Below are 22,659 nucleotides of genomic sequence, written 5' to 3' on the forward strand. Positions count from 1 at the left end.
AAGTATTTTTCTCTATCGCGTAAGTCACCCAACCTTTAATCCATCCAACCTTTTTTACTAATTATTTAACCAGGTTAGTCCCATTGAGAGGAAACGATACACAACAGATCCAGTGAAACAATAAAACCAGACACCAAGACTTTAAAGTTCTTCATTGTAACAAATGCTTGAAGTTTAAGTTTAAGTTTTCCACTCAGAAAGAAACACAAGCTTAAATTGTGTTTGCTAAATGACATCCAAAGATGGAAGGTTGTTGCTCTATAGCTGTAATCCAAGGTCACTTCACCTGTTCTCCTCACATTCTGTTATTATTAGTTCTCTGAGTCACAGGACATTGGTGTGTTTATCTCTATAACTGCAGGTCAGTGCAGACTCCCTCTTCCATTGTGTGATGATGGGAAAAGCTCGGATAGAACTGGATTGAATTTCAGGCTTTTGCACCTTTGCCTTTTTTTTTCCACCTCAAATTCCTGAAGTGCCTCAGATAGCGTGGTTTTAATCTCACAGAGTCACTGTCACAATAAGAGAATCTTATCAGGAAATTAAATTCAGCGCTCTGTTTTAATTTGAATGTGGTTTTATGAGAATCCTCTGGAGACTCTGCTTTTTTTATCCGATGGTTACATCTGGTGCATCTGAATTAAGGATTATGAATACTGTATATCCTTATCCCTGCACCGTATTTAGTGAATGGAATCTGATAGGACGGGATGATTTTTTGGCCTTTAAAGCAGATTTCTATGCAGCAGGGACAGCAGGGTCATTCTGTCATTCCAACAAATGGCCCACACACTTCAGTCTCAAAACATTTGGAAAATGTTACCAATTGTTTTGTGATTATTAAATGGGCACAGTGGACATTTTTAGTTTGATTAGACAAATACTTTTTAAGATATGGCCAATTTAGTGAGGGAGGTATGTGTCGATTTTTGTGCATCTTTATTTTTCTTCCATTTTCAGCTTCCAATATCTCAGGAAATACATCACATAGGAAACTGAAATTTGGTACAGTAATAGAGCTCCACCTACTCTCTCAGAATATACATAAATATCTGCTATACATCATAACTGGTGGACATGCCAGACCCTCAAAATTGGTAAAAAGATTGTCCAGGTTTGGGGCTGGAACATGTTTGGACCTTCAGTAAATAACTTTACATATGTCTCAGCTCAATGTAATTTGATCAGATTTGAGCTATGAACATAGACTGTTCACATCACTAATGATTAAATAAATATATGCATTGGTTCTTGGGTGACAGTCTCTTGAAATCTGAAAAAAAAAAAAAAATTTATATTTGTATTGGCCCATAACTACATGTGGGAATGTAAGAAAAAAATCTGAACTGTTTTATTTTATAGTATAAAGGTTATTCTTTTATGGCATGTAAAACATTTTTTCTTTATGCGACTATATCATTTTTATTTTGGATCCAAACTTTGGGTTATTTCACCACTTGCAAATATTGATAATCCTTTACATGAGGCTTTTGTAGCTTGCCTCCGTGTCTAATAATCATTTATTGTTTATTAGTTTTTCACTAGTAACATAAAAATATAAAAACCATTGCATCAGGAAAATATTTATTCTGGAAAACATATTGATTTTAAAAAATATATAATTTTTTTAGACTTATGTGCACGGGATGTCCTGAAAATGTGTTGAATGAATGAATGGAATGACTCAGCAAAGAGCCTCAGGTGGATTTGTTCAGAGTTTCTTTTAATTTCAGCTTTTGGTTGGTTTGTGACTGTAATTGTTGTTTCATTTATTCAGACAAGGTTTTTCAGGAAATTTGATCTCCTGACATATTTCAACTGTCAGTCTTCCTCAGAGGCGATTGCTTTTTAAGGAAGACTGGCAGTTGAAATCTCTGTCAGAATAAACAAAAACCTTAACATACAGTATATTTTGTAAAATGAACTTATTATCAGTATTTCTGCTCAGTTTGTGTGTTTTGATCAATATTTTGTCTCCTATCTTTGTGTCTCTTTGGTGTAACTTATTATTCCAGTCATAGTCTGTGGTTTTACTTTGTTTGATAAAAGGTCTGTTGTGCATTTTCCCTCAGGATGACCTTTTTTTTTTTTGGTCACTTTCTCTTTGGTTGTGTTTCTTTACACAGACCTCAGAGGATTTCTGCTTTAAGAACACTTGTTTGTCTCCTAGTTGTAATCACACATATCTGCATCACGGTTATACATATTCATGTGTTTGTAGTCCTTTTTTTATTATTTTTTGTCAAACAGCGTAATGAGAACTAAAGACGTGTAGAGAAAGTCTCCAGTGGATGAATTATAAAGAACATCGTACACACACACACACACACACACACACAGTCCTCCTCATAGTCTAATTGATAATCCCAGAGACTTCTGCTCAACGCGGCGTCTGCATATCGTTACTTATCTTAATTGCTCGCTCACATTCAGTCTCATTCTGTCATTCAGTCGAACACAAAAAGCCTTTCTTCTCTCCTGCCGTGGGTGGACGTGTGAGGAGGAAAATAACGACGTGGCTTCTCTCTCCTCCATCAGGTGGACATCAGCATCCCCTCCCTGCCCAGACTGATGCCCTCTGACAGCCTGCAGTGTGCGTTCAACACCTTCGTCACAGACGCAGTGATGGCTACTGACGGACAGGGGCGGGTCACGTGTTCGCTGCCCCACCCCGCAGCGATCCCCCCCACGCCCAAGCAGCAGGGTAGGAGTGTGTCCTCATGTTTGTTCACGTTGTCATACATCATGATCATCTGTTCCTGATCAGATATATACGACTGTTAAGAATCAGAATCAACTTTACTGGCCATATTTGTAAAACATGCACATCCCTTTTAGAGGCAGTGTGCTGGATCAAAAACGTCCAAATATGCAATGAAAAAAAGGCGTGGTTAGCTCCCAATTTTAATTTACACAAAAAAAAAAAAAACGTGATGTTTCGGGCTAAACGCCCTTCATCAGACATGAGTAGCAGCATTATAGTGTGCTTGATTGGACAAGGTGGTCACATGATACATGTCAGAGTTAATAAATGGACATTTATATTGCATGCATTTACAGTTGCCATGTACACTAAATATATATACACTATATATATTTACCAAAATTGACACTATTTACAAATATAACATTCTTAGGATAAAATAATTTTTTATATTCATGACCATACAAGCATCAGGGTACCCGTCATATAGTATGGAAATGTTAAACTTTGTTATGTAGGTGTGTCCTAGACAGTTGTTAATATGGTGTAGTGACCAATGTGGAGACCATAATTAAAAATACAAGAACAGATGAGTGAATTACAGTATATACATTAACACTGCAGTGCATGTATGTTATACACATAAAACATTAACAATCAACTAATAAATATTAACAGTAATTGAAGACTAATATGAGCAAAAACTAAATAGGATAATATAACAAGATAATAAAAATAATAATAGGATAATAGTGCAGTAGTGCAGTGATGAGTAGTGCAAAAAGGATGATGAATTAAACATGAGTTAATTCTATTTCAGTATTGAAAATGAAGAATGAGCTTAGGTGAACATTTAAATTAAATAGTATACGTATATGTACATTCACAGAATACATATTTAAAAGAATTATTTTATTTGGCTTTATTTTATGCTCATCAGCATTTTAATTACAAGTAATCTAATCGCTGCCACCCTCTAATCCAGGGTTTCTCAACCTTGGGGTCGCCTGAAATGTCTAGTAATAATAAAAATTTTAATATTACTGATTATATTCAAATTATTCTTTTTTTTTTTAATATATTTAATTTTTTTAATTTAAAATTTTATTTTTATGTATCTATTTTGCACAATTAAAAAACCAATAGTTAATATCGCAGGAATAGATGTGCAGGAAGAGACAGAAAACTCAAAGAAATGTAATAATTATTATTATTTTTCAAATTAAAACACCGCACAATCTCAAACAACTGTTATACTTTCACTTTCTCAAATATAAATGTAGTTAAGATAAAATGCAGTATAAATATCTGAGCTGGCACATCATGTCAAAAAAATTTAAATGTAAAAGGTTGAAAATTAGCTGTTTTTAAAAGCACAAGAGGAACATGGTTTCAAAATAAAAGCTGCTCTTTGAAAGTAAAAGATGGAAATTGTTCATTTTTATTTAATATACATGAAATACAAACACACCCATAATCTTCTTTTTTTAATACCTGTCACAGTTGTATTGAACCCAAAGCACAGATTTAACAAAAATACACAAAATGACTGAAACTTATTCCAAACGACATTAAAAAAATGCCAAATCCAAAGTAAAATATAACATATGACTCCAAAACACACAAACCAACTCCAAAAAACAATAAACAACAACAAATACACACAAGATGAAAAATAATATATACAAAATGACAGCAAAAATAAAATTAAAAAAACTCCAACAACACCCTTTGGCAAAAAATATGCACAAAATGTGAGAAACATATACAAAACGATAAGATATAAACATGCAAAATGAACATTAAAATACACAAAATTACTTCAAAACACAAAACGACTCAAACCCCCCCCCACAAAAATTCACACAAAATGAGAGAAAAATGTACAAAATGACAACTTAAATACACTTTGACAACAAAAATACACAAAATGACAATAAAATATACAAAACAACAAATATGAATATGCAAAATGAACACTAAAATACATTAAATTACTCCAAAACACACAAAACAACTCCAAAAATAACAACTAACACACACAAAATGATTAAAAAAATATACAAAAACTAATTGTTATTTCCTGTATTAATGCTCAGTTTGGTCATTGTGTCCAGATTACGTGTCCGTTCCAGTGAAGATTTTGGTCAATAACAGGATTGAAGTGACCAAGGGAGAGTATAAGTTCTACAACTGTGCAGCAACAGTCAGGAAGCACCAAAACACACCGTAAGATGCGTCTCACACACACACACACACACCCTTACACACTTGTATGTCGACACGGCATTCAAACGTTGTGTACATGTGTGTTGTATTCTCAGGTGTATAGCGTGTGTGACCAGTCAGTGGGGTTGCCAGTGGAACGCTGACGATCACGTCTGCAGTGACAGCGACGACGCCGTGTTTAGACCTCACGTTGTCAGACCTCAGCAGGTACACACAGATCAGACCTCGTCCATTGGTTTTTAGTTTGGTGCTAATGCTGTTCCTAAACTATTGTTACTGTGTCTTTTTTTACAGAGTGACAGCTGCCCTCAGTTTGAGTCCCCAGAGCCACTGCTGATCCCTGTGGGCTTTGAGATCCCCATCGGATTCCAGGGAAGAAACCTGGACATTTACATGGTGAGATTAGCTGCAGCCATAAATGTGTGGCACCAAATTTCCCGAAATATAAAAAACGCGATATAAAATACAAAGGCACGCAAAATAAAATTAAGTAAAAAAGCACATAGGTGCGATGACACGTATCGCTCCCGTAGCAAGCAACTCAGACGCTGAAGTGTTTATAAGATGACGGACAATGCGTATGGTCCGTCAAATCATTGTTTGGATATGAGCCAACGTGTCTGTTTAGCGGCCGTATTTCTACACATCTGAGCACTAAAGCCTCTCCTAAGTAGAGATTGAGACGGAGCATGAACTGAAAACAGTGAAATGATTCTCAGGTGATAATCAAAGCTACAGAACAGTTAGAGCCCACAGCATTGAGACGATGATTGGGAAAAGAAAAGCTACTTGCTCCAAACACCAGCCATATTTGAATCTAACATTGGTGCAGTACCGAAAGAGGAGCTAATGAATGGAAGTATTAAAGGCCCTAAAACAAAAGCTTGCAAAACTTTTATGTTTGAGAAATGAAAAATAATAAGTAAAAAAAAAAACTGTTTGATTTGTTTTCATTCTTTATTTGTGAAGCAAAACACTCCCACACATCGTCTCCAACTTATGCAGTCAAATTGTTTTTCATCGACAAAGATTTGTTTGACATTTGTGACTCTTCATTGGGAATTTTTCTTCATTTTTTTTTATCGTATCGTGAGTATTTCGTATTGTGATTCTTATATCATATTTCATATTGTATTGTGAATTGACTATTTCGATAAACCCCTAGTGAACTGTGCATCACTGTGTTGTCTAGTAACTCTGTGTACAGATTACCGGCGCCCCGATATTATCGGCCGATATTTGGCATAAATTGTAATATTGTTTGATATGGGAATCGTTTTTTTGGCTCAAAACTCCACTCACTTTGTTGTTGTTGTTGTTCTTCTTCTTGTTCTTGTTGTTGTGTACACTAGTTAAAATCGCTACTTCTCTGTTATTTGTGAATGGATTGGGCTGAAATTTTAGTAGCTATAATCTATTGACGTGTACGCATCGACGCTCGGCCCAAGGGGGGCCCCAAATTAAGAAAATAAAGAAAGTTGATTTCTCAATTATTTGCGAGTCAAATATTACTACGGTTGATGGTACCAAATCATTGGCACATACCAATATATAAATGGGGGCCATTACCCTGTACGTGTCATTTTTCGAATGACTACTCCTCCGTTAGTCCTCGTTAAATCGGTTTGCAGTTTGGTATGAATACTCTGTGAATGAATATGATGAGATGCTCAGAGCCGTTTTTAAAATGGGGTAGGGGGCCCGGTTAATCTGGTAATTTCCAAATTTATGGGAACATAGTCGTGTGATATATTGCTTCAAAGGTAATTCAACTAAGATTCCGATTAGATTGTGCCTCGCACAATTTCATTAAGGGCCCACCCCCCTATTTTAAGAAATTTCCATTAAAGTCGTTTTGTCATTTATTTGTGAGTCAAATATTGCGACAGTTGGTGTTACCGAATCATTGACACATACCAATTTATGGAATGGGGCCCATTACTCCGTATGTGTCACGGGGGCCCCATTTTTCAAATGACTACTCCCCTGTTAATGCTTGTTGAATTGGGTTGTAATTTGACATGGATATTCTATGAGCGGATGTCAAGAGCCTCTCGGAAACCTTTTTGAAATTACCACTTTTCCGGTAATTTCTATATTTATCGGAACATAGTCGTGTGATATATCGTTTCAAAGGCAATTCAGCGTAGATTACGATTTTACGTCGCACTATGTAATTTGTTTTACTCGAGTCCTTTCACTGAATTCTCTGGAACGTGGCACTTGCTATTCAGCGCGGAGAAGTTCCGCGAGCCCGGCCGTAATTCATCAGTACTTGTTTCCACAGATATTTAATAAACCATATGTGCTGCTTTGCCTCAAGCTTTGTGTTATTGAAATGACTTAGTTTATGATGAAACGGCACCATCTAGTGGTGGGAAAGAATATTGCTTGCGTTACCCAACTTAACCTTCAAAACCGGAAATACCGGAACGCACTTCTGCCATATGGTTGGGATGCTTATTTAAAATTATTCTTATAACCAATAACCGACGCATTAATTAAATGTCCTATTGAGAATCTTTGAAGGGGTTTAAGTTTTGTTCACGGTTAGTTCAGGGGAGGGGTGTTTATGTACATATATCGGAAATCAAAAATTCATTGTTGGATAACATCTGCAAAAAGCTAATATTGAACATCTCTAACCTTGTGTCTCCAGGACAAAACGTTTTCTATCGGGACGGAGCTGATGAAGAACACGGAGAAGGAGGTTGTGCAGGAAGAGAGGTCAAAGTTCAAATTCCACGGATACAAGGTCAGTGAGAGGATGGACAATATCCAGCATTTGTACGTGTTCACTGCCTTCAAGTTTGTAGTTTTTAATTAAATAGTTAAATATTTTTCATTCAGTGACTTTTGATCCTGAAAATGAGCCGTTGTACAGTGTTTACTACACTGTACACTCTCTAAAAACATTTCTTTGGCTTCATTTTAAAGTTGAAGCTTCAATATGGCAACAGTGAAAATGATCACATGGAGATTTGAATCCTTGCTCTTGACTAACAAGTCGTTTCAGATCATAAATAATATGATTAAAGATCATTAAAAGCCTTATATCAGAGTCAAATGAATCTAGATCAGACAGCACTGTTACATACAGTTGGAATGTGGCACTTTCTTTCATAATGTTGGGTTTTCATTAAATGCAGGCGCGGCTTTTGCATATTTTTACAGAAATCCAAATCCCACAATGCAATGCGCAAAATGCTTCCAAACTTCAAGTCACATGATCATTTTTCAACAACCTGTTTGTTGATGGTGGGGACAAAAACAATCTTTTAAGCTTCTTCGACATTTGCTTGTGAGCAAATGATAACATTATTTGAAGTGCTTAAAAACCTCTTTTCAAAATAAAAGCATTTCAGTAAAACAACTGTAAACGGATACCAGGCTCTCAAAATTCACAGGAATATTGTTCAGAAGCTCATTGGGAGAAATGCCACGCAAACATCAAATGCAGGGAGTTCATCATCAGTGATAATTAGATCATTTCAGAGTCATTAGTGTTTAATTAGTGTGTAAATTAGGCTGATTGTAAATAGGGGAAGGTTTCATTCCTGCTGTTTGTTTGCTTTGCTTTTATTTACTTGTAGCTGAACTCACGGCTGTCGTCCTCGATGATCATTGATGGTTATTTTTATCACATTAACAAGAGTTTAAAAGACAGGTGGTAGCGCCCCCTAGTGGGCTACAGTTAAATGGTGTGTGTGTGTGTGTGTGTGTGTGTGTGTGTGTGTGTGTGTGTGTGTGTGTGTGTGTGTGTGTGTGTGTGTGTGTGTGTGTGTGTGTGTGTGTGTTAGGTGAGTGTGTGGAAATGTGTGTGTGTGTGTGTATAAGTATAGGTGTCGGTGTGTACATGTGTAGGTTTGAGTGTGTGCATGGGTGTGCGCGTGTAGGTCTGTGCGTGTGTAAGTGTGCACGTAGCTGTGTGTGCATGTATAGGTGTGCATGTGTGTGTGTACTGTGTAGGCGTGTGTGTGTGCACAACCGTGTAGATGTGTGTGTGCGTGTGTGTGTAGGCGTGTGTGTGTATGGGTGTAGGCGTGTGTGTGTGTGCCCACAACTGTGTAGGTGTGTGTGTGTGGGTAAAGGTGTCGGTGTGTACATGTGTAGGTTTGAGTGTGTGCATGGGTGTGCGCGTGTAGGTCTGTGCGTGTGTAAGTGCGCACGTAGCTGTGTGTGCATGTATAGGTGTGCGTGTGTACTGTGTAGGCGTGTGTGTGCACAACTGTGTAGATGTGCGTGTGTGTGTATGGGTGTAGGCGTGTGTGTGTGTGCGCACAACTGTGTAGACGTGTGTAGGCGTGTGTGTGTATGGGTGTAGGCGTGTGTGTGTGTGTGTGTGTGTGTGTGCGAGCAACTGTGTAGGTGTGCATGTAGATGTGTTTGTGCTTATGTACAGTAGGTGCGTGTGTAGGTAGGTGTGTTTGTGTGTGTGTATGGGTGTAGGTGTCTGTGTGTGAGAGCTTCTTACTTTTGTTTGTCTCCACATTAAATTAGCTGGGTTTTTTTTGTACCTGATGATTTATGTATAAAACTTTCTTTTGTAACAATCAGATCAGACAATGATTATTGATATAATGAAATAAAATCCCTTTATTGTCATTTATTTTTGTCAAAGTTTCGCTGCACTTTCTAAGCTTGTGTCTCACTACGGGGGGTGAGGGGGCTTTTGGGTTTTTTCCATCAGCATCAAGAAAGGGTTTTTTTTAGCTTCTTCCACAATAAGTGCATGAATCACGCCACGGGAATGCTTCCTCTCCCACTGACACGGCGCGGCGCGGCAATGAGCTCGCAGCTCACCCATCAAACATTCACACTTGTGCGCCTCAGTTGACAGTCTATCAGCATCGCTATGGCAACACATGCTGTCATGTTAACATTGAAGGATGTGTGAAGGAAACAGACGTAGAACCTGAGTCAGGTCCTGACATTCCAGCTTAGTTTATGCTTTGATTTTCACAATAAAAGCTTGTGCAGAAATCTTGAATGAGGTCAGGTTTACTGCATTATGAAAACGAGGACAGTGTCCACCAGGGTTGGGTCAATTACATTTTTCCAATTGCAATTATGTATTTAATACCATGTTAAACTACAACTCAATTATGATTTCTAATTAAAATTAAGATTACACAATTATTAATATTATTTTTTTTTTAATTCTTTTTCAACTGAAAGTCAATTACAATTACTTAAGTTTGAGTTCACTCTTCAGAAAAAACAATAATCAGAACAAACACTGAATTATTTAGCTAATCAGCCAAATAAGTGCAGGTTGAAGCAAAAGCTTATACACACCTACTCCATCAAAAAAACAAAACAATGCTCTCTAGATAATATGAAAAAAATATAATAATTATAATATATATTATAATAATTAGGAAACTAATGTTACTAGTTTTACAATACACATTCAATATATATTCAGCACAAAGTTCTATATATATACAGGTTATACATGCACATCAAACATATATACATATATATTCACACATTTACACACATACATACACATGCATGTGCATAATATTAATGATATACTGTTTGATATTTACGACACAAATTTCATCAATTATTTTTTAAATAGTGAGGCAATATTTAAATTAGTAATATTCTCTATCACAATATACACCTTTTATTATGTTTATTAAGTATGAATATATTTTATACCATTATGTACATATTATATATTATTGCTGTCTGATGTAAAACTTTTGCCTTTCTTTCTTATACTTATTAACAACATACGATTTGAAAAGCTTTTTAAACTGAGTTTAGTTTTACAATTAATTGCAATTACTGAGCCTTTAATACATAAGCCCGTAAAACTTTTGTTAGCTTCTCGTATGATAACCCATGTTTTAAATCAGCTGTAAAATACACTAAAAACAATATCTATCATCTGATTAGTTTTTCGTCTATTGTTTACCTTGTTAGGCTTCCTAATTAATGGAAATATTGGTTTTAATATTTTTGGTGTGGGCGTCTGAGTCTTATTTTTGTCAGTATACCCCTAGATTTACACATTTTTAATTAAATAGTAAAATTATCCTGAAGAGAACTGACAAAAAAATTGTATATTAAACATATTTTAATAATTATTAACTACGTACTGTATGTGTAAGCCATAGAAATGTAACATGGTTCGCCAGGTTTGTGTTTAATTAAATTATAAATGACAGTTTTTATAGCATTTCCATGACAGTTACAATTACAAAGTCAATTATCTGTCCTCAATTACAATTCAATTATGATTACAACAGCCACAGATTTTCTCAATTACAATTATGTCATAACTGTAATTAATGATCAATTATGCAATTACAATTATAATTGACCCTAACCCTGGTGTCCACCTTTAGATTTTTTTTAAGTTAATGCAACAAATCTATCATTTTTACTGCTACGTTTTTATAATGCATACATGCATGTTTTTAATGTGAAAGTGGCTGCAGCATATGTTTGGATAACATTGTATCATAAAGCCTTTTTCCCAGCGGAGGCCAGTGCTGCATTCCTGGCTTATTACTGGTGATAAATTAAAGTGAATGTGTGTGTTTAAGACCTCAGCTTATGAAGCCATGTCAACCCAAGCACACGACTGGGACTCAGCTTCTTCCTTTAAGCTGCAAAGAATGGATTCTAGATGATAATTTACATTTTTAATTTCAAAAAGGGTCATTTTGATGCATTTTCAGGTCAGAATCTAAAGTATCGCCTCCAGAAATTCACTCTTGTGTGTTGGTGTGTGTTTCTGTGTGTGTGTGTGTGTGTGTGTGTGTGTGTGCAGTTTTCCTACGACAAGCAACAGGAAGTGAACGTATCCTTTCACATCAAAGACCAAGACACGGAGAGGAAGATTGACAGCACGCTGACAGGTTGGTGTGTCACTCATACGTTTCACCGTCAAACAACTTGGAGAAAAAAAAAAGGCGTCAAAGCTGCAGGTTTTCTCATTTCCATTTCCACTTCCTGCTGGCGTTATGATAATCTCTCCGACTTCTCCCTCTCCAACAGTGGTGCTGTATAACTGCTCTGTGGGGAGAGAGGACTGCAGTCTGTGTAAACACGCCGACACCAAGTACCAGTGCGTTTGGTGCGCCGCGTCACGCACCTGTGTTTACAGAGAGCTCTGCCCGTCGCAGCAGCAGCAGCAGCAGCAGTGCCCTGACCCAGAAATATCAGACGTGAGTCATCAAACAATCCTGTTGGGGGAAAAAAAAAATGTCCGTTAACTGTCTGTAGAATTGTTTTTATATGACTCAGACTTTAGAACACTGAACTATGGAAGCTTAGCTTAGACTTTTCTGTTGTAGAATCCTGACTTTCATACATTTATCTATTCTCTTTATTCTGTGCTTTAGTGCTGCTGGTCACCACATGTGTAACAAAGGATCAATCACATTGATAACAAACTTTTTTTTTTCATTTTATTTATTTATTTATTTTAAATATATATATATATATATATTTTTTTTAATTTTAATAACACATATTTCAATAATAACTTTCCTAATAACAGATACCTAACTTTTTAAACTCTGACTTCAGAAAGCTAAACTAAATTGTTAAATATTGACTTTTTTTTCTTCCTGTTTTTGTCAATTTTCTTTGATTCTGAGCTTTAGTACAGCCAACTTTTTTTTTCACATCACGTTATCATACTTAAGTTTGATAAACTTAAAATCCTGACTTTCATCTGCTTTTCTTGATTTAAAGAGGACATTAACTACCAATTTTTCACCTTTTAAAACACTTCCCTATGGTCTAAATGACATATCTATGCTGGGGTTTGGTCAAAACGTAACATGAATCAAGCAACAGAAGAGGTTTACTACCCTGTATAAAACAGCAGTTAGAGAGCGCTCAATTTTGGAGGTGTGTCCATGGAGTACACTTCCTCAACGTATCGGGGCAAAATTAAATCGGTTAACTTCTTGAATAAGTCTACATTCTGGGTGAACTCATCCTTTAGTAACTCCGTAAGTTGATCAGTTTAACTGTAAAAGCGGCGCTGTCTATGATATGTGCTGTAAACGTACGGCTGGAGAAGTGATGAACCCTCTCTCCCCTGTCACCAGTGGAGTTTAGCTTGTGATGTCACAAACTCAGAAAATTAGAAACGGAGCACTTTTCCCTGTGTTGTAAAGGTGCGTTCGCACCGAACGCGACTGAAGTGACTGAAGCAACTTGATTACATTAAAATCAATGTAAAAGACTCAACCTCAAGTAATCTCCCCTAAAGCGACGTGACGTGTAATTTCAAATTTGAATAATCTGAACTTTTTAAGCGACTTAAATCGACAACTCTACCGTCCTTCACTGTCTGTAGAGCGGAGGCTGCAGCCCCTCCCTGCTCCCTCCCACTTCAGTGCAGACGGCTGCAGCGGAGGCTGTACAACTTCCTCAATTTATCGGGGCAAAATTAAAGCGGTTAACTTCTTGAAAACCACAGTAGCTACTGATCATAACACATTGAGTGAACTCATCCTTTAATATCTCAGGAAGTTGGTCATTTAAACCATAAAAGTGGAGCAAGAAGGAAAAAAAGTGATTAACCCTCTCTCTCTTTCTCTCTATCCTGTCACCGGCTCAACACACACACACACACACACACACACACACACACACAGGTGATCGCGTCACTGGAGCGATGAAGTGATGGAGTGATAAAAAAGCACCACAATGTGCAAGCGACACATCAAGCTAGATGGAAGCTACTTCAGCGCTGTAGTTGCGTTCGGTGTGAACGCACCTTAAGGCTTACACAGACCACAAACAAAGGACTGGATGGATTTACTTCATATTTTGTGTGGCGTGGACAAGTTACCTCATATGTGATCAAAAAAAACTGCAAAAGTGTATTTTTCATAATACGTCCCCGTTTAAAAATCCATTCATTTGGTCCAAATTTAAAATGTGAACAAGAACACTGAGAGAGTGCATTGGTATTGGAAGTTATCTCGATCATTGATAGTGATCCTGATCATTACCAATATCAATTACACTTAAAAGGCTTGGAAGAAATTTTTATCGCCATTAATAATGTTACAGTAGGTCCAAATAGATGGGCGCCCCCATTTTTTTTTTAGAAAAATTGCGATGAAATGTGCAATCTGGATCTGATCTGAATGAAACTCAGTGTGACATAAGTTAACTCAGTCAAATTTCATAAAGATCAGTCAATTACAAACCGAGATACATTTTGAATTATCCGCAGTGATGAAAAATAGATTTTTTTATTTTAAAAACTGATCCAGAATCAGTATATTGATCCAAATGAGCTAAGGTCCATCTTTGTTTAAAATGTTGTCAAAACTTTTTGACTTAATCCTGCTAACAGACAAAAAATAATAATAACAATATTTTTTTAAGAAAAGCAGGTGACACTATGACATCCTTGGTGGAGTTAATAAAAAGATAATATGACAATTCATTAAATCTTTGAAAAGTTCAGTTTCACTCAATAGACAATAGTTTATAATGCCCATAATCAAAAAGATTTATAATTATCCAAAAATGTTAAACTATATCTGTTGATCCATCAGACACCTCTGAAGAAGACTGGCAGTTGACAGTCGAAACATGTCAGGAAATCAAAGAAAATTTCCTGAAAAACAGTCGTCTGAATAAATGAAAACTTAACATATTGTTCAAAAAGAACTTGCTGAAATTATACCTTAATATTCTTTGATTTACAGCAAATTAATGCAAATGCTGCACATGATGCTTTTTAAAAGTGACTGTGGATTAATTCTTAAACAGTTTCATCAGAACCTATTAGAATAACATGTAGATAATTTTCCTGATTTTGCTCCGTATCCACTGGATCTTTACTTAACCTTGTGACAGGAAGTTTAATCCTTTTGTCAGTTTTGTATCCGCAGGAAGTAAATACAAAGTTAGAACGTTTCACGAATGTTGCATTTGTGTGTGAATATTTAGGTGTAAATAAACTACATTTGTGCACGTACTCGGCCTTTATGTGCACAAACATTTACCATGACCAGCATTACACTTTTAATAGAGCCACTATTCAATTTATCTCCTTATGTTGTTTCAGTAGATGAAGCATGGACATAAACAAGGTGCTGAGTCATGTCAAAGTATTAAAAAACATGCATGTGTGAATGAAGAGGAGCCGTCGCTCTGCTGAAGGAAGCGTCTCAAACTAAACATGCTTCTACTGCGGGAGGGAAAACACAGTGTCCTCGGAAGTAATTATATGGATGACAGAAGAGGAGAATGATTTTACACAAATAAAACTGATGAAGAAGAAACAAACACGCAGAATAACAACAGCTTCTTGTCAGGGTTGGTTTTTATCTCCAATTAATCTTTCTTTTAACATCTATTTAAGGCCTATTTCACCTCCTCTGTACAGAATGAGGAAGCTTCAGGTTTATTTGTTGGAGGGTCTAAATCAGGTCTGTCCAATTTGGTGCCCGAGCGATTTGTTTTGGCCCATTGCCCATATTTGAAATTGTTTTTTTGAGATATTTTTTAAAATATAAAAATTAATATAATAAAGTACAGTGATTTTTTTTATTTTCTTATTTTAATCTCATCATTTTATGCCATGAAACACAATAAAGAAAAGTGTTGTTTAATTTTAAACTACTTTCAGTGTTTATTATGCACAGTTACTGTATGTTATTGACATATTTAATTTCATGCACTCCAATATTTGTTTCGTTTTGGCCCTCGGCCCTCCACCGCGATACATTTTTAGCCCTTCAATGAAGAGGATTTTTGGCACCTCTGGTCTAAATGTTTGATTTTTCTTCGTTTGGCTCGTGCAGATCATCCCTCGCTACGGACCACTCAACGGTCGCATCTCCATCACCATCAAAGGCTCCAACATGGGAATCAAGAAGGAGGACATTAAGAAGATCACAGTGGCTGGTGTGGGCTGTGTTCACCAGCAGGACAGATACTCCGTCTCCACCAGGTAGTGGGACACCTATACCAACACATAACACACACACACACACACACACACACACACAGTGGCACTATTTACACCAGCGTTGCTAATAATCACCACTGATGGAACAATTTGTCTTTTCAAACCTCGGCTGTGTTTGAAATGTTTCACTAATGTACTTATGAATCTGACAATGCGATTCACAATTTTCATGTCACGATACATGATCCCCATACTGAACAATACGATATAGATTGCGATATAACGCGATATCAATAATTACAAATTTCACCTTTACGAGTACAAAATGGTAAGAAATGCAATTTATCTCATTGTTTTTTAACTTGCGAGAACAAGTAAATGGTAACTAACTGTAATTCAAGTACCAATATCAAAAGCAAGTGGTATGTTTTAACCTGGAAAGAGCCAGATTGATGTGTAGCCCTCGAGTTCTCCATCAGTCTGTGTCTGTGTCTGTGTCTGGTGAATCCTTTCGGAACCAGGGAAGGACATGAACAGAATGCTTGAAGCTGATTGGGCGAACCCCTGTCCACCATGATTTGTTTTAGCCAATCATACGCGGCATGCGCCGCAGAGACGCTACTACTACTACAACAACAACAACAACATCTTTACCGTCCAAAAATGCACCAAGCGCCTCTCGCTGTTGCTGTTTGAAAAATGAAATGCTGGATTTTTTTTTTTTTTAAAAAAAGCAACTTCATACATCTGTAAAAGTACCCAGTATGTTTTATGAAAATAAACCAACTTCCAAGTTAAGATGCATTGAGTAGTGAGGTAGTTTAACAAGGTCAAGGCGTCCGTCCTGCTCTCTGACTGGATGTTCCACCTTGTGTCACATCTGCACACTGGGCGACCGTGGCTCAGGTGGTAGTGGGTCGTCTTCTGATCGAGAGGTTGGGGGTTCGATCCCAGTACCTGACTATGTGTCGAAGTGTCCTTGGGCAAGACACTGAACCCTAAGTTGCTCCCAGTGGTCGACTAGCGCCTTGCATGGCAGTTTTGTCCCACTGGTGTGTGAATGTGAGAGTGATTGGGTGAATGAGCTGATATGTAAAGCGCTTTGAGACTGTTTCAGTGTGGTGATAAAGCGCTATATAAAATCAAGTCCATTTACCACACATCTGTCCACTCTGACTAACACACCAGTGTTCTTGTGTCCACAGCGTGGTGTGTGAGATCGGCCCAGCCAGGAAAGTCCCGCCCTTCGACATCACGCCTGAATCAAACAACAGCGGCGCTGTGGAGATTGAAGTGGAGGGAGGAAGACGAGGGAAGTCGAAGGTCTTCTTCACATACCGGGTAAGTGTGAGGATGAATGGGTGTCCTAATTACTGGAAAGTTTCTAAACAAAAAAAAAAACCGCACTGCTTCCCAACATTTTTCTTGTCCTGACCCCATTTTAACATCACACATTTCTGGGGACCCCAGAGGCTTTTCTCTAAATTATTATTTTTATTTTTTTATCACGTTGGTTATTCTCTGTTATAAATACAGAGTAGCCTGGAGTAGTGCACAAAGTGACCTGATATTTTTATACCGCATCTTTTTAACTGGATTTATATTTGAGAACGTGAACGTATAGAATACAGTTGTTTGATGTTGTGTGTGGTGTTTTAATTTGAAAAAATCTTTGAGCTTTCTGCATCTTCCTGCACTATTTATCTATTTATGATGTATTGTTTTTTTTTTTTTAAATTGTGCAAAATAGATAAATCTATAATAAAATTAATAAATACCATTTTTAGAGAGAAAATATATATTTAAATTTTTGAATCTGTAGTTTTTAAAATGTTATTTCAGGTGACCCCACATGGGGTCATGACCCCATGGTTGAAAAACCCTAGGTTACTGTGTTTTTGCATGCTTTTATTTTGAAATTAATGTACCCGCAAATACATACAACATGTGATCTCACACTGAAAAATAACTTTATGATTTTACCAACACTTTTGAAACAATATGACAATATTCCTGCTAACTATGAGCTCATACATGATGGATGAAATGATTAGATAGCAAACATAAGGTCAGATTAAATTGCATTTTTATTTCCTGTTTTTTCAATGTCTCAGGAAGTCCTAGAGAATCAACAAAAACGTAATCTTTTCGTCTTTCGTTGAGACTTTTGGGACTTAACATGAAAACAAAGCCTGGAGCTTGTGTGTTTTGCACCGTTTACAAACTGTTCAACCTGTAGATTCCGCGTGCAAACCTGCTCCAAGTTTCTGAAGCAACTCAGAATCCGTCACCACTCCTTCAATCCTCCACTGATCATAAATATCCTGTAAACAGTGAGATCAGTGACGACAAAGTGAAAGCACTTCCTCTGCTGTTAAATCTGCTCCTGAAAAACAAGAACCAAGCTCCGAAATATTCTTTCGCACACGACTCCCCAGCTACAAAAAGCCTATTAGAATTCCAACCGTCTGCATCCCCTGAACTAAAAGAACAACAGACATAAGATGTACCTCACACGCTGTTTTGTGTCATGACGTGTTGGTGTTTCTTGTTTGCCTTCGTGGAGCTGATGAAATGCTAAATAGAGCAAACTGCTGAGACTGAAATGACTCATTTACTGGAGCAGCTTGTAAATGTCACAGTGTGCGGCCCAGGGTTTAAAGTGGAGATCATTAAAAGAGAGGAAGAAAAATGCTGCACATGTTGGTGTTGCTGAACAATTGCTGTCAATATCTCATTGTTTTTGAAACACTTTGTGCTGTCAACACCCAGCGTGAGGCTTAAATACACCTATTTTTATTCATTATCGGGTAATAAATTTATCACGTTTATGTTTCAGCTCTAAATTTTTAGAAACTACACATCTGAACAGCTGGAGTTTAAAATATGCAAGGTTGCAAATTAAGACATTTATCTGACGATTGGTTTTTAGAATGTAAAACAGCAGTGTCTGAGTGAGTTTTGGACAAACCAGTGAGTCCCACCAGTGTTTGCCGTTCAGCCTGAAAATAACAACTTATGATGAATGAATGAAAGTGAACAGATTAAAGATTCGTTTATAATCAGCCCATGGGAAAAAATTTGCAAAATAATTTCAAAATGTCTTATAAATTTGAATTTTGAGGTTAGGAACTCTGCTTGTACCTTTAGGATTTAAATATTGTGTGGTCTAGAACAGTGGTTTTCAACCTTTTCAGCCTGCGACCCCCAAAATAAAGGTGCCAGAGAATGGGGACCCCCCCCACACCTGAAGGTGGTTGAACACAGAGATGAACATTGAATATATATGTATATAGTTTTAATCAGAAGTAAAATAGATTAAAAGTGACCAAAAATGGTGGAAACGGTGGTGAAATGGGATTTAAAAACCACAGAATTTGGTTAAAATTTACAAATTAGAGTGACCAAAAAACATACAGAAAAAGTTCAGTGTCAATATTGGCTTAAGTGACAAATAATGGGTATGATCAACTCTGAATGTGGTTAAATTGGCCAAAATAAGCATGAAATATGGTGAAAAGAGGTTAAAAGTGATAATAATGGGTCAACATGCGCAACATTAGGTGGGAAAAGTGGTGGAAAAGGGTTTAAAATGTTTTGAAAGGGGAAAAAATGTGTAGAAAATGCATTGAAATTTGATGAAGTAGCAGAAATGGGGGTAATGTACCAACATGCATTAAAAGGAACAAAAACATGGCAAGAAAAAGTGATAATAGGTTAAAATATGACAAGTTTGGTGTATTTGCAGAAAAAGGGTAAAAATTAGCAAAATTTGGCTCAAATTGTTTAAAAATATTCGTAGTTTCTTGAAGGCATCTGGCGACCCCCTCCCAGTGTCTTGCGACCCCGAATGAGGTCCTGACCCCAAGGTTGAGAAACCCTGGTCAAGAAGACATTGAGCAAAACACCATTGACTTATGACATCAGTATCAGGGGATGCTAATGTGGCTAAAAGCATGATGTTGGCACAGGTCACTGGTTTATATGGTTTGTATATATGTGGGGAGTGGTGGCCTAGTGGTTAAGGTCGCTGGGCTTGTAATCGGAGGGTTGCCGGTTCAAGCCTCACCGGGGCCGTCACTGTGGGATGTTGAGCAAGTCCCTTAACCCCGAACTGCTCCCCAGGCGCCGCAAAATGGCTGCCGACTGCATCCTCAGGGATGGGTTAAGTGCAGAAGACAAATTCCAATAATGTACTAACATTACATGGCCAATTAAAGGCGAAAGCCCGATTTAATCTTAATCTTAATAATATATATAGATAGGGCTGGGCAATATGGACCAAAATTCATATTGTGTCATTTTTTTTCAAAATGGCGATATATGATACAAATTTCAATATTTTGAAGTCAAGTCTTACCAGAAAGACAATTCTGGATTAAATGTCACACAGACACATTTATTAACTAACAGCTGCACCACTTTAGGTTTTTGTCTCCCATAAGGGACAGCACGTGTGAGTGAGTTCTGTAGTGTGGCTTGTTTAGGGGAAAGTCAGTAATCCATCAAACTGTGCTTTTAATGCTGTTCTGAGAAGTAGTGAAAGCAGCGACTCCTAAAAGAAGTATTTTAATACAAAATAATGTATAATTTTGTCATTTTCTATATCGCCAAAATAGAAAACTCGATTTATATTGATTCTCGATATATTGCCCAGAACTAGGTACGTTATAAATGTTCTTTTTCTTTTTAATCTCAGTTTCATACATGCTTTTTGAAAATACAGATTGTATATACAGTATCTGTTCAGAGCTGGAAGATTAATTATATCTCAGTGTCACTTCTGACTAAAGGCAGACGTGTTACGTCTTTGTTCTGTGTGAGTGTGTAGACAATAAGTTTATTTCTTTATAAACAGTCTTGTCCTACCTCCTCTTCTTCACACACACACACACACTGATCAATGGTATATACCGTACGTACGTGTGTGTCTCAGAGGCTTATTTGAGCAGTTGTTGAGCGATGAGCTAAACGTGTTCATCTACACTGGGATCCTTTTATGAGCACAATTTAAAGTGTAAAGCACATTAAACACAACATGAAGCCCATCTGTTTTGCTTTTAAGTGTCTCCAGTGAAATTACACATCCAGACTATTACTGGGCACGCAGCATTTAATCCTGTCTGCTCGTTTGACCTTTTTGTAAAGGAAATGCTAATTATAGCCACGCATCTCCTCTACCACCTGTCCTTTATACAGCCACAGCGTGTTGGAGCTTATATGCTTTAGCTGCTCAACCGAGGCACAATTGAAGCAAAATGTAATTCGAATTTAGGATATTTTCTATGTGAGCATCTGTTTTCCCCAATTCATTGTCTTTATATAGACATTTTTAAGAATTTTTTTATTATCATAGGAGTTTCTGATTTAGATGAAACAATCTATGAAAATAGGTCATGTGGTATATTTAAAAATAAAACACATTTGAAAGCAGAATAGTCAAACTTTCTATAATTTTCAATAAAAACAACAAACATCAGCAGCAATGAAATAAAATCAGTAATTAGTAATTGTTAGGTTTTTTTGTGTTGCCTCTGTATAAATACCAATGATTGTCAGCAACACTTGTTCACCACGTAGCAGGAGCTTTTACGAGCTTTTAATTCACAATTGTCATAATATTTATATGAATAAATAAATAACATTTTTGCTACATTACTCCCATTTCTGCCACTTCTCCATCAACGTTCAATGCCTTTTCTGCACATTTTTCACATATGTTGACCCATTATTGTCACTTTTAACCTCTTTTTACCACATTTCTGGCTTATTTTTGCCAATTTAACCACGATTTGTCATGCCAATTATTTGCCAGTTAAAACTAATTGTTCCATTATTGACACTTTAAACCCTTTTTTACCAATTTTTCTCTTTGTTTTTGGCTACTCGAATTTGTAATTTTAACCAATTTCTATGGTTTTTAAATTCCCATTTCACCACCTTTTCCACTATTTTGGGTCACTTTTAACCCATTCAAACAAGGATTTACATCTTTAATGGGGCAGTATTATGAATAAATCACATTATAATGGTTTTGCTACAGTGATATACATCCCATTAGCCTCATTCAGAGGGACAGAGTTGAAAAAGTTATGTTTCCTCCCTCCTTTGTTATTCCACATTTTGTAAAAAGTCAGCTTGAAACGGGTGAGTTGGATTTTCCCCGTTAATTGATGTCACCTAGCGGAAACTCCTCCTCCTGACAATCCTGGCTCCTCCTACCCGATAAGAATGTGAGCTCCTCCCTCTCAAACTAGCCCACAGCTAAAACAAACACTGCGGTTTAACATAGAATATACATTATACTTTATTGTCATATACTGTATGTAAAGCTACATACATGAATTGTGACTTTTCAGAAGCTAAAACTCTGGAAAACAGGCGAGTTTGGGAAAATAAATCTTAGATACTATGTTGTTGGGGTTCTTAGAACAAATGGAGATGGTGAAAAATAGCATAATATGGGACCTTTAAGATGTTAATTAAATTAAATTGAAATAGAATAGAATAGAATAAAAATAGAATAAAATAAAATAGATAAAATAATCTGTTTTGTTGTTTAGTCTAGCTCTGGCTTTTTATCAGTTTGCTTTTACATATTCATACTTGTGGTGGTCTGTGCAGGATCCCAAACCCAGTACTGTGGAGCCGTCCAAAGGCCCAGCAGCAGGAGGAACCGTCATCACCATCAGTGGAAAAGACCTGGACACGGCCACCAAGGACGACATAGCGGTGATGATTGCAGGCGTTCCCTGTGAAGTGTAAGCATCAGCACTAAGGCATCACTAAGGCATCACTAAGGCAACACTATAAGACA

At 36.8% G+C, this 22,659-nt stretch overlaps 1 protein-coding gene across 4 annotated transcripts in view; it reads left to right on the plus strand.

The window, feature by feature from the left end:
- Positions 1-22,659, plus strand: part of plxnb2a.1 (plexin b2a, tandem duplicate 1) — a 250,675-nt gene that overhangs the window by 201,331 nt on the left and 26,685 nt on the right. For all 4 annotated transcript variants that reach the window (XM_028449132.1, XM_028449133.1, XM_028449129.1 and 1 more), the window contains 10 exons: positions 2,539-2,704; positions 4,822-4,933; positions 5,029-5,140; positions 5,228-5,329; positions 7,593-7,688; positions 11,724-11,811; positions 11,951-12,120; positions 15,736-15,884; positions 17,048-17,183; positions 22,467-22,603. In XM_028449132.1, coding sequence (XP_028304933.1) covers positions 2,539-2,704; positions 4,822-4,933; positions 5,029-5,140; positions 5,228-5,329; positions 7,593-7,688; positions 11,724-11,811; positions 11,951-12,120; positions 15,736-15,884; positions 17,048-17,183; positions 22,467-22,603 — 1,268 coding nt within the window. The remainder of the gene's footprint in view (positions 1-2,538; positions 2,705-4,821; positions 4,934-5,028; positions 5,141-5,227; positions 5,330-7,592; positions 7,689-11,723; positions 11,812-11,950; positions 12,121-15,735; positions 15,885-17,047; positions 17,184-22,466; positions 22,604-22,659) is intronic.

Source organism: Gouania willdenowi, chromosome 6 (genome assembly GCF_900634775.1).
Source record: "Gouania willdenowi chromosome 6, fGouWil2.1, whole genome shotgun sequence".
Taxonomy (NCBI): domain Eukaryota; kingdom Metazoa; phylum Chordata; class Actinopteri; order Blenniiformes; family Gobiesocidae; genus Gouania; species Gouania willdenowi.